The sequence below is a fragment of the Callorhinus ursinus genome, unplaced genomic scaffold (assembly GCF_003265705.2).
Source record: "Callorhinus ursinus isolate GAN/ISIS: 27379988/994484 unplaced genomic scaffold, GSC_fseal_2.0 scaffold4, whole genome shotgun sequence".
Classification (NCBI taxonomy): domain Eukaryota; kingdom Metazoa; phylum Chordata; class Mammalia; order Carnivora; family Otariidae; genus Callorhinus; species Callorhinus ursinus.
The window spans coordinates 21264451-21278776 of NW_027397066.1; the positions used below are offsets into that span (position 1 = coordinate 21264451).

The 14326-nt window shown below is 36.4% G+C and overlaps 1 protein-coding gene across 6 annotated transcripts in view; it reads left to right on the top strand.

Moving 5' to 3' along the window:
* The first annotated feature begins 1958 nt into the window (after positions 1 to 1958).
* Positions 1959 to 14326, top strand: part of TBC1D19 (TBC1 domain family member 19) — a 145864-nt gene continuing 133496 nt past the window's right edge. For 2 of the 6 annotated variants that reach the window (XM_025887716.2, XM_073891500.1), the window contains exon 1: positions 1959 to 2168. In XM_025887716.2, the coding sequence (XP_025743501.1) occupies positions 2070 to 2168 (99 nt within the window). In that variant the 5' untranslated portion in view covers positions 1959 to 2069. Of the gene's footprint in view, positions 2169 to 13783; positions 13924 to 14326 lie in introns of those variants that run through there. The other 4 variants (XM_025887717.2, XM_073891502.1, XM_073891505.1 and 1 more) reach the window with 4 other exon arrangements.

Genomic DNA, 14326 nt, shown 5'->3' on the forward strand with positions numbered 1-14326 from the left:
TATTTCAATTTTAATATTTCATTTATTCATATTTTTTAAAAAATATTTTAACACAAGGTACACCTTTCCCCAGAGTGTCCCCTCAGGTCGGTATTTTATCCTCTTGTTACAGATGAGAAAGCTGAAACTCTGACAGGGGAAGGAACCAAAGGGTACCTGGCAGAAAAGGAGTTAGGTTGTTTTCTGATTCCAGGTACCATGACTTTCTGCCACTCCACAGTTTCACCTTCTTTCCTCCCTATGCTTTATGACCCTTCTCAACCTAAGTGTTCTTATCTTTTTAGTTATTAACCACCTTCCCCCTTCCAATCTCAAAAGAAGTCTCTCCGTAGTTTTCCTTTTTTTTTTTTTTTTTTTTTTTTTGCTCAAAGTGACGTTTGTGCTGGAGATTCATGGATGGGTGGGGTGTTGGGATGGAGAGGCTGTAAAGAGTTGAGATTTACTCCTCTACAAGCTGGAGAATTTCTGAATTGTAGGGGGAATGTTCTGTATAGAAACTACGTGTTTTGTGGAGTCTGTCATTAATTGCCTTTAAGTACTTTTTCCTCTCTGCCTGCCTCTTTCCAAAGTTGTTTTCAGGGGGTATAGCTCAGGGGTAGAGCATTTGACTGTAAAGTTGTTTTTAATAAACAAAGAGGACCAAATGGGTTATTTGGAATCTGTATTTGCCATCACAATACTCTGAACAGTGGTGTTATGAATGCCAAGGTGTTGTGCATGGGTGCCAAAGGCCCAGTCCTTTGGAATTTCTATCATGTCCCTGCTTTAGTCCTTTGGTGTTCAGAGTGTAGTTCCTGAACCACCAGCACTACAATCTCCTTGGAACTTGCCAGAAATCAGATTAGCAGATCCTACAAGAGTCCTATTGAATCAGATCCTCTGATTCAAGTTTAATGTAGTTAGGCTAGAGTAGTTTTTACAGTCATCTTGATCTGTTTTCTTGGAATCTTACCGTGCTTTGCTTAAGAATATACAGACACACACTTGAAATTAATTCTTGATTATTTTGGTGAGGTTATTCTAACGTTTATATTATTCCACAGGTATTTTTCTAGCTGCCTTTGGGAATGCCATTCAATTAGCTAAATCTGTTCCTTCTAGTTCTACTAAAAACCTTTGATATGTTTCTTTGAAGGCAAGAACCATGTCTTATTTACCTTTGTGCCCACACCGTTTCTTGTATGTAAATGCGCAATAAGTTGAAAGCTGAATGACTTTTCTTTTTGAAAGCTGAATGAATTTTGAATAAATGAATGGATGAATACATAGAAGCAGAGGCATCTAGATGGTACACCCCTTGGACTGGGACAATGTCTTAGTCATCCTTGAATTGCCAATGCTTCACAGAAAGCCTATTAATAAATAAATCCTTCTTGGTTAAGTTGTAGCTGTTTGATGAGAAGATGTTGTCTATTTATTCCTGGCATAAGACCCCGCAGAATAGAAACAGGAGAAGTGCAAATAAAACCAATTGATAAATACAGCGCTAGCCACCTTCACAATTGTTACCTCAGCTAATCATCACAACATCTTGTGAACTGGTGTTATTTTACAGAGATAGAAACTGAGTTCTGAAACGTAAGCACCTCACCCAAGTTTACACAGCTAGTGTCAGAGCCTGGTAATTCTTGGCAGTAATTTTCTATGTAACTGTGTGTACAGCCCTGTTTCTGCAGAGATTGAAGGGTGGAAAAGGAATGATCCGTTATAATAAAACACAAAAATACACGACTCTGAATTCCCCTGGTGCATCAGAGGCACCGTATCTCCGGAGGAAAGCGCTCCTCTTGTTGCCTCTTAGGCGTACACCAAGCGGGAACAATGGAACGAAAAGCCACCCGCAACCAGATCTTTTTTCCGCCAGCGGAACGCAGGCGCTGGGACCTTCAGCCGCCGGGGGGACCAGAGAGGAACGGACTCACGGCCCGGCAGTTGCCTGGTAACGCCCGCTAGGGGAGTCCCAGCGTGAGAAGGTCCCGGAGAAGTGTCACTGGCCCCGAGTGGGACCCCGTAGCCCGTTCTCTCTGCGCCAGCCTGTCCCCGCGGCTTGGCGGGCTAGGGCAGGGGAAATGTTGCAGGAGGAGTCGGATCTGTCTCTCATTATTGCCCAGATAGTCCAAAAGCTCAAGGGCTCCAATTTGTACGCTCAGTTGGAACGGCAGGCCTGGGTGAGTGAGGCCGAGCGGGAAGGGATGGAGACGGGCGGGGCCGCGGTGATGCCTGCTCTCCGTCTGCAACCCGCTGACCTCAGCGGGAGCCCGCCTGGGTCTCCCCGACTCCGCTCCTGGGCACGGAAAAGCTTCCCTTGCAGGTGGAAGCTCCACTTGCTCAGCCTCGCGCGTGGGGTAGTAGATTTTTAAAGCAGGGTGGGGCGCATCCCGCCTTTCTTTAGGCCGGAGAATGCTGAAGCTATTCATTCATACCATAGTCCTTTTTTAAGCTGCTGGAATCAGTAGAGATGGGTTGGGCCACGCTTTCCCTCACATTTTTCGACCTGTGGGTGGGTTTGGACCCCCAGGTGCCTTTTTGCTTTCCGTTAGTCTATCACCTTCTTGCTCTCTGTCCTCTCTGCAGTGATTCCTCTTTCTCTCCATCCAGCATTTACTGAGTATTTTCTAATGTGCTAAGTTCTTTGGATGAAGAGATTGATCAGGAGATCTTTGCCTTTTTGTGTGAATGTCATATAAATGGGATCCTACAGTATGTAAATTTTCGTGTCTGGTTTCTGTAACTTAGCATAATGCTTTTGACATTTATTCATATTGTTGGTATTTCACTACTTCTGTTCCTTTTTACTGCTGAGTAGTATTTCATGTTTGGATGTATTGTGATTTGTTTATCCATTCATTAGTTGCTGGGCATTTTCCGTTATAGTTATGGGTTGTTTCCAATTATGGAGATTATGAATAAAGCTGATATATACATTTTGGTAAAGGGTTTTGCTTGAATATTTGTGTTTTTTTTTCTCTTGGATAAATATTTAGGAGTGGAATTGCTGAGTTGTATGGTAAGTGTATGTTTAATTCTATGAGAATCTGCCAAACTTTCCCAAAGTGGCTGTATTATTTTGCATTTCCGCCATCAATTATGAGAGTTTCAGTTGCTCTGCATCCTTGTTAGTACTTGATATCAGTTTTTATTAGTTAATTTTTATTTATTAATTACAGTCCTCTGGTAGAAGCATGATATCCTATCGTGGCTTTGATTACATTTCCTGTATGACTAATGATACTGAGCACCTTACCATAGGTTAATACATTCTTTGGTCAAGTAGTTTGTGTAAATCTTTTGCCCATTAAAAAAATTGTGTTTGTTCTCTTATTGTTGGATTGTAAGGATACTTTATATGTGACACAAGTCTTTTATCAGATAGGCATCTTGCAGATATTTTCTGCCAATCTGTGGCCTATCTTTCCATTTCCTTAACTAGATCTTTCAAAGAGCAAAATTTTTTATATTGATGACAATTTTTTAATCAGTTTCTTCTTTTATGATTTGTGTTTTTTTGTGGCCTACCTACAAATCTTTGCCTAACCCAGAGTCTCAAAAAGTTTTTCCAATGTTTGGTTCTAGGAGTTTTATAGTTTTAGCTTTTACATTTAGGTCTGTGATCCATTTTAAGTTAATTTTTTGGTATAGATAGATTGGTGTCCAATACCACACCTATTTCCAGTACCGATTTGTTGACACACCTATCCTTTCTCCACTAATTTCGTTGGCACCTTTGTTGAAAATTGATTTAGGACACACACACACAACTATTTCTGGCTCTTTGTTCTGTTCCATTGATCTATTTGTTTTGATTTTTGTAACTTTATAGTAAGTCTTGAAATCAGGTAATTAGCGTTCCAACTTTGTTCCTCTTTCTCAGGATTGTTTTGAGTATTCTAGATCCTTTGCTTTTCCATATAAAATTTAGAGTCATTTTGTAAGTTACTACAAAAAGTTTGCTGGGATTTGGATTGGGATTATGTTGAATATGTAGATCAATTTTGGGAGAATTGACATGTAAACAACATTGAATTTTCTGCCTATGAACATATTTTATCTCTTTATTTCTATTTTCTTTATTTTTTTTCTTGTCAGTGTTTTATAGTTCAGTATACAAATCTTGCACATAGTTTGTTTAGATTTTCCCCTAAGTATTTTTTTTGATACTATTATAAATGCTGATTTTTTCATTTCATTTTCCAATTGTTTGTTGTTAGTATGCAGAAATATGATTGATATTTGTGTATTATATTTACCTTGTATCCTGTGACCTCACTAAACTTACTTATTAGTTATAGTACCACCTTTTGTAGATTGCATAGGATTTTCCAAGAACATGTATCATATGTGAATAAAGACAGCTTTACTTCTTCCTTCCAATCTGTATGCTTTTTCTTTCTTTCTTTTCTTCTTTCTTTCTTTCTCCCTCCCTCTCTTTTTCTCTCTTTCTCTCTCTCTCTCTCTCTCTTTCTTTCTTTCTTTCTTTCTTTCTTCTTCTCTTTCTTTCTTTTCTTCCTTCCTTCCTTCCTTCCTTCCTTCCTTCCTTCCTTCCTTCCTTCCTTCTTTCCTTCCTTTCTTTCTTCTCTCCCTCCCCTCCCCACCTCTCCCTTCCTTTCCCTTCCCTTTCCTTCCCTTCCCCTCCCTTCCCTTCCTTTCCTCCCCTTTGCCTTGTTGCATGGCCTAGTGCCTCCACTGCAATAGTGTATAGATGTGTTCTACTAGGTTGAGGAAGCTCTCTTTTATTCCTTGTTTTTTGAGAGTTTTATTATGAATGGATGGTGAATTTTGTTAGATACTTCTCTTGTATCTGTAGAGATGCTCATGTGGTTTTTCTTTTTTTAACATGTTGATATGGTGAATAATAACTGATTGGTTTTGAATGTTGAACCAATTTTGCATTCCTGAGATAAATTCCACTTGGTTTTGATGCATCATCCTTTATATATATATATATTTCTTGATTTGATCTGCTAATATTTTGTTAAGGATTTTGTGAATATTTTCATGAAAAATGTTGGTTTGTAGCTTTATTTTAACATCTTTGTCTAATTTTGTTATCAGGTAATGCTGATTTCATAAATTGAATTGGGAAGTGTTCCCTTTTTCCTATTTTGTGGAAGAATTTGTATAGAATTAATATTATTTCCTTCTTAAATATTTGGTAGAACTCCTAGTAAGGTCACTGGGGCCTGGCGTTTTCTTGGTGGGAACCTTTTTTATAAAAAATTTAAATAAAATATATATGCAGGGCTATTCAGGTTATTCATCTTGTTGAATGTTCCATGTGCATTTGAAAAGAATGAACATTCTGCTCTTGGTATTCTATAAATGTTGATTAGGTCAAGTAGATTGGCAATTTTGCTCAAGTGAGTGTGGAGGCTTACTGAGTATGGAAGCTTCAGTCAGTATAGTTGGGGATCAAGCTTGGCTTGAGTTTTGTTATTACTGTCATTAGCTTCGGTGTACCATAGGATTCAAATTTAGTGGGTGGGCTGCTGTAACTTTGTGCTTAGAAAGGGCCCTGGAGTACTGGAAGGTTTTTCTCAGTGTTTGTTCTACATCCTGTGCTTTCATCTGCCTCTGCTTGCCATTGCCACAGAGAGAAATCTCTCTCCATGCTCTTATCCTTCCCTTAGCAGTAGAATGTTGTTTGTTACTCAGTCCTAAGCTCATAGTAGGTACAGGCATTCTTTATTCTACTGGTCCTGTCTTAGTCCATGTGCCTTGGGAGTGGGTCTTTCTCTGTTTCTTCCTCTTCTCCCCTTGGCAACCAAAATCTGCCTTGTATTTGTGGCTGATAACAGGTGAAAGAGAGATTCCTGATCCTCACTAGTGCTGGCTCACCTCTGCTTTGTACTGGTGTAGGATCCTGGGCCCAATAGTTTTTTTTTTTTACCTTCCCATGAGCAAGGTCATCTATCTGACCCCCAGAAAGAATTAATTATTGCCTTGTCTTCAGAGTAGGAAGTTTTCTGAGCCCTCCCTCAGAGGTTTAAGACCTGTTCCTCACATGAGTGGAAAGTTAGGCAAGGTAGCACGGTTTTATGCCTGTCCTGGAGTGGCAGTTTATCCCTTCTTGTGCACCTATGCCACAAAAGGGGGCTCTCTGCAGTGCCTGGCTTTGCCGTCATTCTTTTGGATGGGCACCTGGTTAAGACTCATGGAAAAGAGCATGAGAGTGTAAATTCCCCATGTGTTTTGAGCTTTTAGTTATTCTAAACTGAAATGCTAGCTCACATACAATCTATTACAGTTAAAATTTTAACTGATTTCTTCTTTTTTGCTTGTATGGTAGCCTCCCTTTCCTCCTGTGCTCTGCCAAAGGTGAAATAGTTTGGAGTCCCTTCTGTCCTTGGAGAGACTTGTTATTCTTTGAAACTTAATTCACTTGATTGTCCTACAACTTCAATTTTCTGATGGGTTCAAGAACAAATGATGATTTGTTAGGTTATACCATTTTTTCTCATTATTAGGGTGGGAGAGACGTTCTTGTGCTGGCTTTCTACATCCTATGTATTAGTAGAACTCCAGTAATAAGTGTTAAAGGATTGCATCTATGTCCATGAGAAAAATTGGTGTGTAATTTTCCTTTCTTGTAATGTCTTCGACAAACTTTATATCAAGTTTATGCTGGCCTGATAAAATGAGTAGAGAAGTGATCCCTCCTTTTTTATTTTCTGTTTGCTGAAAGAGTGTTATGAGATTGTGTTATTTCTTTCTGAGATATTTGGAAGAATTCTCCAATAAAGTCTGTGTCTTAGATTTTCTTTTGGGAAGGTTTGTTTTGTTTTTTTAGCAGACTTTATTTTTTAAGAATAGTTTTTGGTTTACAGCAAAATTGAGCAGAAGGTACAGAGTTCCAATATATTCCCCTTTCCCTTGTACACAGTTTTCCCTATTATTAACATCTTGCATTAGTGTGGTACTTTTTTACAATCCGTGAACCAATATTGATACATAATTATTAAATAAAATCCATAGTTTACATCAGGATTTGTGTTGTACAGTTCTAATGGTTTTGACAAATGTGTTATGTCATATATTTGCTCTTTCAGTATCTTACAGAATAGTTTCACTGCTCTAAAAATCCTCTGTACCCCACCTACTCATCCCTCTCCCTTTATACCTCGCATGCCTCTGGCAACCACTGACTTTTCTGTCTCTATAGTTTCACCTTGAAGAATGTCATATAGTTGGATTCATGCAGTATGTAGCATTTTCAAACTGGCTGCTTTTACTTAGTAATATGCATTATGTTCCTTTATGTCTCTTTGTGACTCTATTGATAGCTTTTTTTTGGAATAATATTCTATTATGTGGATGTATCACAGTTTATTTATACATTCACCTATTGAAGGACATCTTGGTTGTATCCAGGTTTTGGCAGTTATGAATAATACTGCTAAAACATTCCTGTGTAGATTTTTGTGTTGGCATAAAATGCCAAGGAGGATGACTGCTGGATTGTATGGTAAGACTATGATTAACTTTGTTAGAAGTTAATGACCTATCTTCCAATGTGGCTGTACCATATTCCATTTCCATTACCAATGAACAAGTTTCTGTTGCTCCATATCCCCAACATTTGGCGTTACCAGTGCTTTAGATTTTAGCCATTCTAATAGGTGTATTGTGATATTCTCACTGTTGTTTTAATTTTCAATTCTTTAATGACTTATGACACTGAGCATCATTTCAGATGTTTATTTGCCATCTGTATATCTTCTTTGGTGGGTGTCTTTTCAGATCTTTTGCCCATTTTAGATTGTTGTTGAGTTTTAAGAGTTTGTTGTATATTTTGGGTACAAGATTTTTTATTTTTGTTTTTTTTTAATCAGCTATGTCTTGTACAAAGATTTTCTGCTAATCTGTGGCTAGTCTTTTCATTCTCGTAACAGTATCTTTTGCAAAGAAGTTTTTAAATTTTAATGTAGTCCATCTTGTCATTGTTTTTCTTTTATGGATTGTACTTTTGGTGTTGTCTAAAAATTAATTGCTAAACCCAAAGTCACTTAGATTTTCTATTATGTTATCTTTTTTTAGAAGTCTTATAGTTCTGGGATTTGATTTGGGTCTGTGATCCATTTTGAGTTAATTTTTGTGAAGGGTATGAGGTGTGCATATAGGTTTGTTTGTTTGTTTGTTTGTTTTGCATATGAATGTCAAGTTGTTCAAATACAACTTGTTGACTTGTTGAGAAGACTGTCTTTGCTCCATGGAATTGTCTTTGCTCCTTTGTCAAAGATTAAATGACTATGTTTGTGTTGGCATTTCTGGGTCTCTATTCTATTCCATTGATCTGTTTGTCTATTCTTTCACCATTACCACACTGTCTTGATTTCAGTAGCTTTATAATAAAAGTTGGGTGGTGTCAGTTCTCCAACTTTGTTCTTGTTCTTTAATATTGTGTTGGCAAGATTTTTAAGAACATTAAATTTTAATAGACATAGGAGTATTAAGATTTTCTATTTTATTGTGAGTTTTAGTAAGTTTTGTTTTTCAAGGGATTTATTTCATTTAAATGATATAAATCAGTGGCCTAAAGTTGTTTATATTAAACATATATTTTTTTTAATGTCTGAAAATTCTTTTGCAGTTTCTGATAATGGTAATTCGTATGTGTGCATGTGTGGTGTGTGTGTTTGAACAGTTTTGCTAAAGGTCTCTCAATTTTGTTAATCTCATCAAAAAAGCAGTTTGGGCTTTGATGATTTTGCCTTGATTTTGGATCATTTCTTTATTATTAGTTGCCTCCTACTTTCTTTAGGATTGATTTGCTGTTTTTTGTTTTGTTTTGTTTTTAGTTTCTTCAAATGGAAGTTTACATCAAAGATTTGAAACCTTTCTTCATTTCTAAAATATGCATTTAAAGTTATCCCCCTAAGCACTGTTTTAACTGTATCCCATAGTTTTAATGAGTCATATTTTCATTGTCCTTTCATTCAAAATATTTCCTAATATTTTTGTGATTTTTAATTTGATGCAAGTGTTATTCTGAAGTATATTGCTTAATTTCTAAGCAGTTGAGATACTCTATTTTTGTTAACAATTTCCAGCTTAATTTTAGTGTTGTCAGAGAACATCCTCTGACTGATAAAATATTTTTGAAATTTAAGGGGCTTACTTTATAACCCAGTGTATAATCAATTTTTCTGAATGTTCCATGTGCACTTGTAAAGAATGTGTTTACTGTCACTGTTGGGTTAGGTTTATCTCTATATGCCACTGAGGTCCACTTGTTAATTATGCTGCTTACCTTTCCTATAATCTTATTAAGTTTTTTTTCTGCTTGTTTTATCAGCTATTGAAAGAAATATGTTAAAATCTCCCACCATGATTATATATTGGTCTGTTTCTTCAATACTCTCAATTTTTTGCTTTCTATATTTTAAGGCTATTTTATTGGCTGTGTAAGATTTATATTGTGTTATCTTCCTGATAGCTTAACCCCTTAATTATTATGAAATGTCCTTTATTTTTAGTAAGTTTACTGCCTTAGAGTCTGTTTTGTCTGATGTTAGTATAATTATACCAGCTTTCTTTAGTTAGTGGTTGCATGTTATGGCTTTTTCCGTACTTTTATTTTCACCCTACTGTGACTGTATGTAAGATGTGTCTCTTGAAAGCTTCAGCATCATATAGTTGTTTTTTAAATCCAGTCTAACAACCATAGTTTTTTAATTGTATTATTTAGTCTATTTGTATTCAATGAATTTACTGACATTAGTTTTGTATTTGTATGTTACTGAATTAGTTTTGTATTATTGGTCTTAATATTTGTTTTTTTATTCAATCCATTTGCTTCATATTCTGCTTTCCCTCTTTTGTTTTGATTATTCAGTTATTATTCAAATATTTTATTATTTATTTTTCTCTCCATTAATGTGATAGTTACACATTGTTTTACTGTTCTTTAAATAGCTACTCTAGAGGTTACAGAATTTATTCTTGATTAATTATAGTCTCATAAATGATCACTTTACTATTTCCCTGTTATGTAATGCTAGAACTTAGAACGCTTTACTCATTTATGGCTCTTTCCTTTTGTTATTTTTGCCATGCCTTTTATGTGTAATTTAAATCCCTCAAGAGAGAGATAGTCCAAGATGGCGAATGAGTAGGAGACCTTAGTTTCATCTGGTCCCAGGAATTCAGCTAGATAGCTGTCAAATCATTCTGAACACCTGTGAACTCAACTGGAGATCTAAGAAAAGAATAGCTGCAGTTCTACAAGTAGAAAAGCAACTATTTTCTGCAAGAATGAGAAGATGGAAAAACTCACCTCAAAAAAGAACAAGAGGCAGTACTGACTGCCAGGGTCTGATCGCTATGGATATAAGTAAGATGTTGGAACTAGAGTTCAGAATAATAATTATAAAGATACTAGCTGGGCTTGAAAAAAGCATAGAAGACACTAGAGAATCCCTTTCTGGAAAAATAAAAGAACTAAAATCTGATCAAGTCAAAATAAAAATGGCTATTAATGAGATGTGATAAAAATGGAGGCTGTAATTGCTCGGATAGGAGAATTAGTGATATAGAAGACCAAATGATGGAGAATAAAGACTCTGAGAAAAAGACAGAGAAACAACTACTGTATCATGAGGGGAGAATTTGAGAGATAAGTAATACCATAAAGCAAAACAATATTAGAATAATTGGGATTCCAGAGAAGAGGAAAAAGGGAGAAGGAGGGGCATAAGGTATATTGGAGCAAATTATAGCAGAGAACTTCCCTAATCTGGGGGAGGAGACAGGCATTCAAATCCAGGAGCCACAGAGCACCCCATTCAAAATCAATAAATATAGGTCAACACCTCAACATATAGTAGTGAAACTTGCAAATCTCAGAGACAGAGAAAATCCTGAGAGCAACTCAGGACAAGAGGTCCATAACCTACAAGGGTAGAAACATTAGACTAGCAGCAGACCTATCCACAGAGACCTGGCAGGCCAGAAAGGACTGGCATGGTATATTCAGGGTGCTAAATGAGAAAAACATGCAGCCAAGAATACTTTATCTAGCAGGGCTGTCATTCAAAATAGAAGAGATAAAAAAAATCTTCCAGGACAAACAGAAACTAAAAGAATTTGTGATCACTAAACCAGCCCTGCAAGAAATATTAAAGGGGATCCTTTAAGTGGAGAGCCCAAAAGTAACATAGTCCAGAAAGGAACAAAGACAATATACAGAAACAATAATGACTTTACAGGTAATACAGTGGCACTAAATTCATATTTTCAATAGTTACTCTGAATGTAAAAAAGACACAGGGTATCAGATTGGATAAAAAGGCAAGACCCATCAATATGCTGTCTGCAAGAGACTCATTTTAGACCCAAAGACACCTACAGATTGAAAGTGGGGGGGGGGTTGAAAACCATTTATCATGCTAATGGATATCAAAAGAAAGCTGGGGTAGCAATCTTTATATCAGACAAATTAAAGATATAAAAAACAGAGTCCCACATAAGACTTTGAATGGTAAGGATGTTTTCCGTAATCTTTTATCACATAGTAAAGTAGTAGATACTCCATATATACCATTGTAATCAACATTAAAGAAGAAGAATCTGGATTTATTCCATTTAATAAATACATATTGAGCACTGGCTCATGCCAGTCATTTTGGTAGGTGTAAAATACAACAAAACAATGAAGACATACTCTCTTCCCGCCTTCATGAAACTTATACTTTAATGGGGAAAGCAGACATTTAAAAAATAAATACAGGTATGATAAATATTACCAAAAAAAAGTTCCAGATACTACAGGCCACTAAACTGGGAGGTTATATAAGACCTACAGAGCTTAAATGGTCTTGGCTGAAAGAGTAGAGTGAAGAACAGTACCACCAAGCTTCGTAGGCATGATCAAGGATTTTGACCATTTTTCTAAGGGCCATACGAAGCCTTGAGGATTTTAAGCAATCTTGTTTGGACCTTTAACGATATCCAGGCTTCCATTTACTAAGCACTTACAATGTGCCGGGCATAATATCTTCTTCAGTCCTCACAAAATGGGACTTAAATTTACAAGTTGATGGAAGAGCTGGTGGCTGATCAGCATCCCTGCCTTAGCTTATATCCACTACTGCAGACATTTAGTAGAAGTAAGCTAACTCTTAAAAGGCAAGCTACAATCAGTTTTAGTAACATACTTTTAAACAACTGGCTACTTATTTGTTACATGCCTTTACAGTTTTAATCATGAGGGCAGTTTCGTGCCACGAGCCTTTTCCTGTACTGTCTCCATTTTGTCTGTTTGGGTATACTCTGAAAGTGCTAGAGCAGTATTGGTTCAACTTAATTAGAAAAATAAAATCACACAGAATATTTCAAAGAGAAATATAAATGATTTTTAGACCCCCCCATTAGCACCTCTTTTTTATAGTATAATTAAACTGTATTTTAATATATCCTTTTGTAGATTAAAGTTTAATTATCAAGATCTTAGTGTGATAACATGGAATTTTGTGTTTCTGGAAAGGGGTGGTGTTTTTTGATTTCTGAGTTTTCTTGAGTTACTTTGTTATGAAGTCGACCTACATCTTAAAATCAAATTTGCTCACTCATCCTCTAGACACTACCATGATAACCTAATCTAAATTTGATGTTTAGTACAAAGATCAACATTGTTATTTTGTATCATTCATTATTTGTATTTAAAATGGATGTTGTGTAAAACCTCAAATGTTATTTCCGTTCCATTAAGTGTTTAATAAGTCTTGATGCTCTGATTGTTATTATAAATAATAGAATTGTGAAAGGAAGGAACCTGAAAGAAGATAGGCTTTGGAGAGAGAAGGAATAATATAATTGATAGGATGTTGTCATAAGTCTAGAACCCCAGAGCATCTCAATGCTAGTGTCCCTTACTAAAAAACTTATGAAATAATATCTCAAATATTGTTTTTTTCATTCATCATTATCAGAAATATATATATATATAATTTAGAGATCATAAAAAGAGAAAAAACTGACATTCATTTATCATTTATTTTAAGGAAATGAAAATTTAATGGATTTAAATAAATTTTAATTAAATGTATTTTCTGTAAGACATAGATAGAACATGTATATATTTTTTGAAGGTTTTATTTCTTTATTTGAGAGAAAGAGGGAGAGAGCACAAGCAGGGGGAAGGGAGAGGAAAAAGGTTTCTCCCCCCAAGCAGGGAGCCCAATGTGGGGCTTGATCCCAGGTCCCTGGGATCATGATCTGAGCTGAAGGCAGATGCTTAACTGACTGAGCCACCCAGGTGCCCCAGAACATATATTGGTATTGAAAGACCTGTACCATGAGTAGAACTTACCATCCTCTGTCTTTTTTTTTTTTCTCTAGGATAGGATTTGACATACATCGTTAAGCTTCAGATTGGACTACTGCAGTTGATATATAAATTAATAATTCAGGCACTCTGACTGTGTTTAGTGTGAACCAAGGACTAGTGTCATTCTTACCCATATCTGTCTTGGCTATTGTTGTGTTCTTTAATCCTGGAAAGTAAGACAGTTGTTGGAGTGCTGACAATACTGACTGCAGCTTTGGCCCTTCATTTTGTTCATGTTTACTGGATGACCTTTCTTGGAGCTATGTGTTCCTGGCTCCTTGGAGATTACTATACGTAACTTAGAAATGCCCACCAAGGCTAGGATGGGGGGAGGCTTGATTTGACCTCCCGTGAATCCATTAAAGATAACATAGTCTTTCTCCTTCCTGATGCACAGGTGGTACCACAAGATCTAATTAAAGGTTGGCTGTTAATTAGGTGCCTGCAAAGCCTTTGAGGTGCATGCAGACCCTTTAATCTCACTACACTGCCCCTCTGCACATCCTGTCGCACTATAAAATCTGTGGACTAAGGTCAAGACTTTGTGGAGAATAGCTATACAGTGCCTGAATCATCATCTGCCTGATCCACCCCTGTCAGTAAGTTACCTGGTAAAACTCTCTGTAACTTGTATGGAGTTTCATTTTCTGGTCTCACAGTGCCTTCTCTCTCTCTTTTATTGATTGATTGATTTGGTATCAGTTTTTTATTTACATTTTAATTAATTAACATATAGTGTAATGCTGGTTTCAGGAATAGAATTTAGTGTTTCATCACTTACATATAACACCCAGTGCTCAGAACAGTAAGTGCTGTCCCTTATACCCATCCCCCATCCATCTCCCCTCCAGCAACCCTCAGTTTGTTCTCTAAAGTTAAAAGTCTCTTATGGTTTGCCTTCCTGTCTCTCTCTCTTTTTTCCCATCCCCTCTATTCCTCCGTTTTTTTTTCTTAAATTCCACATATGAATGAAATCATGTGGTATTTGTCTTTCTCTGATTG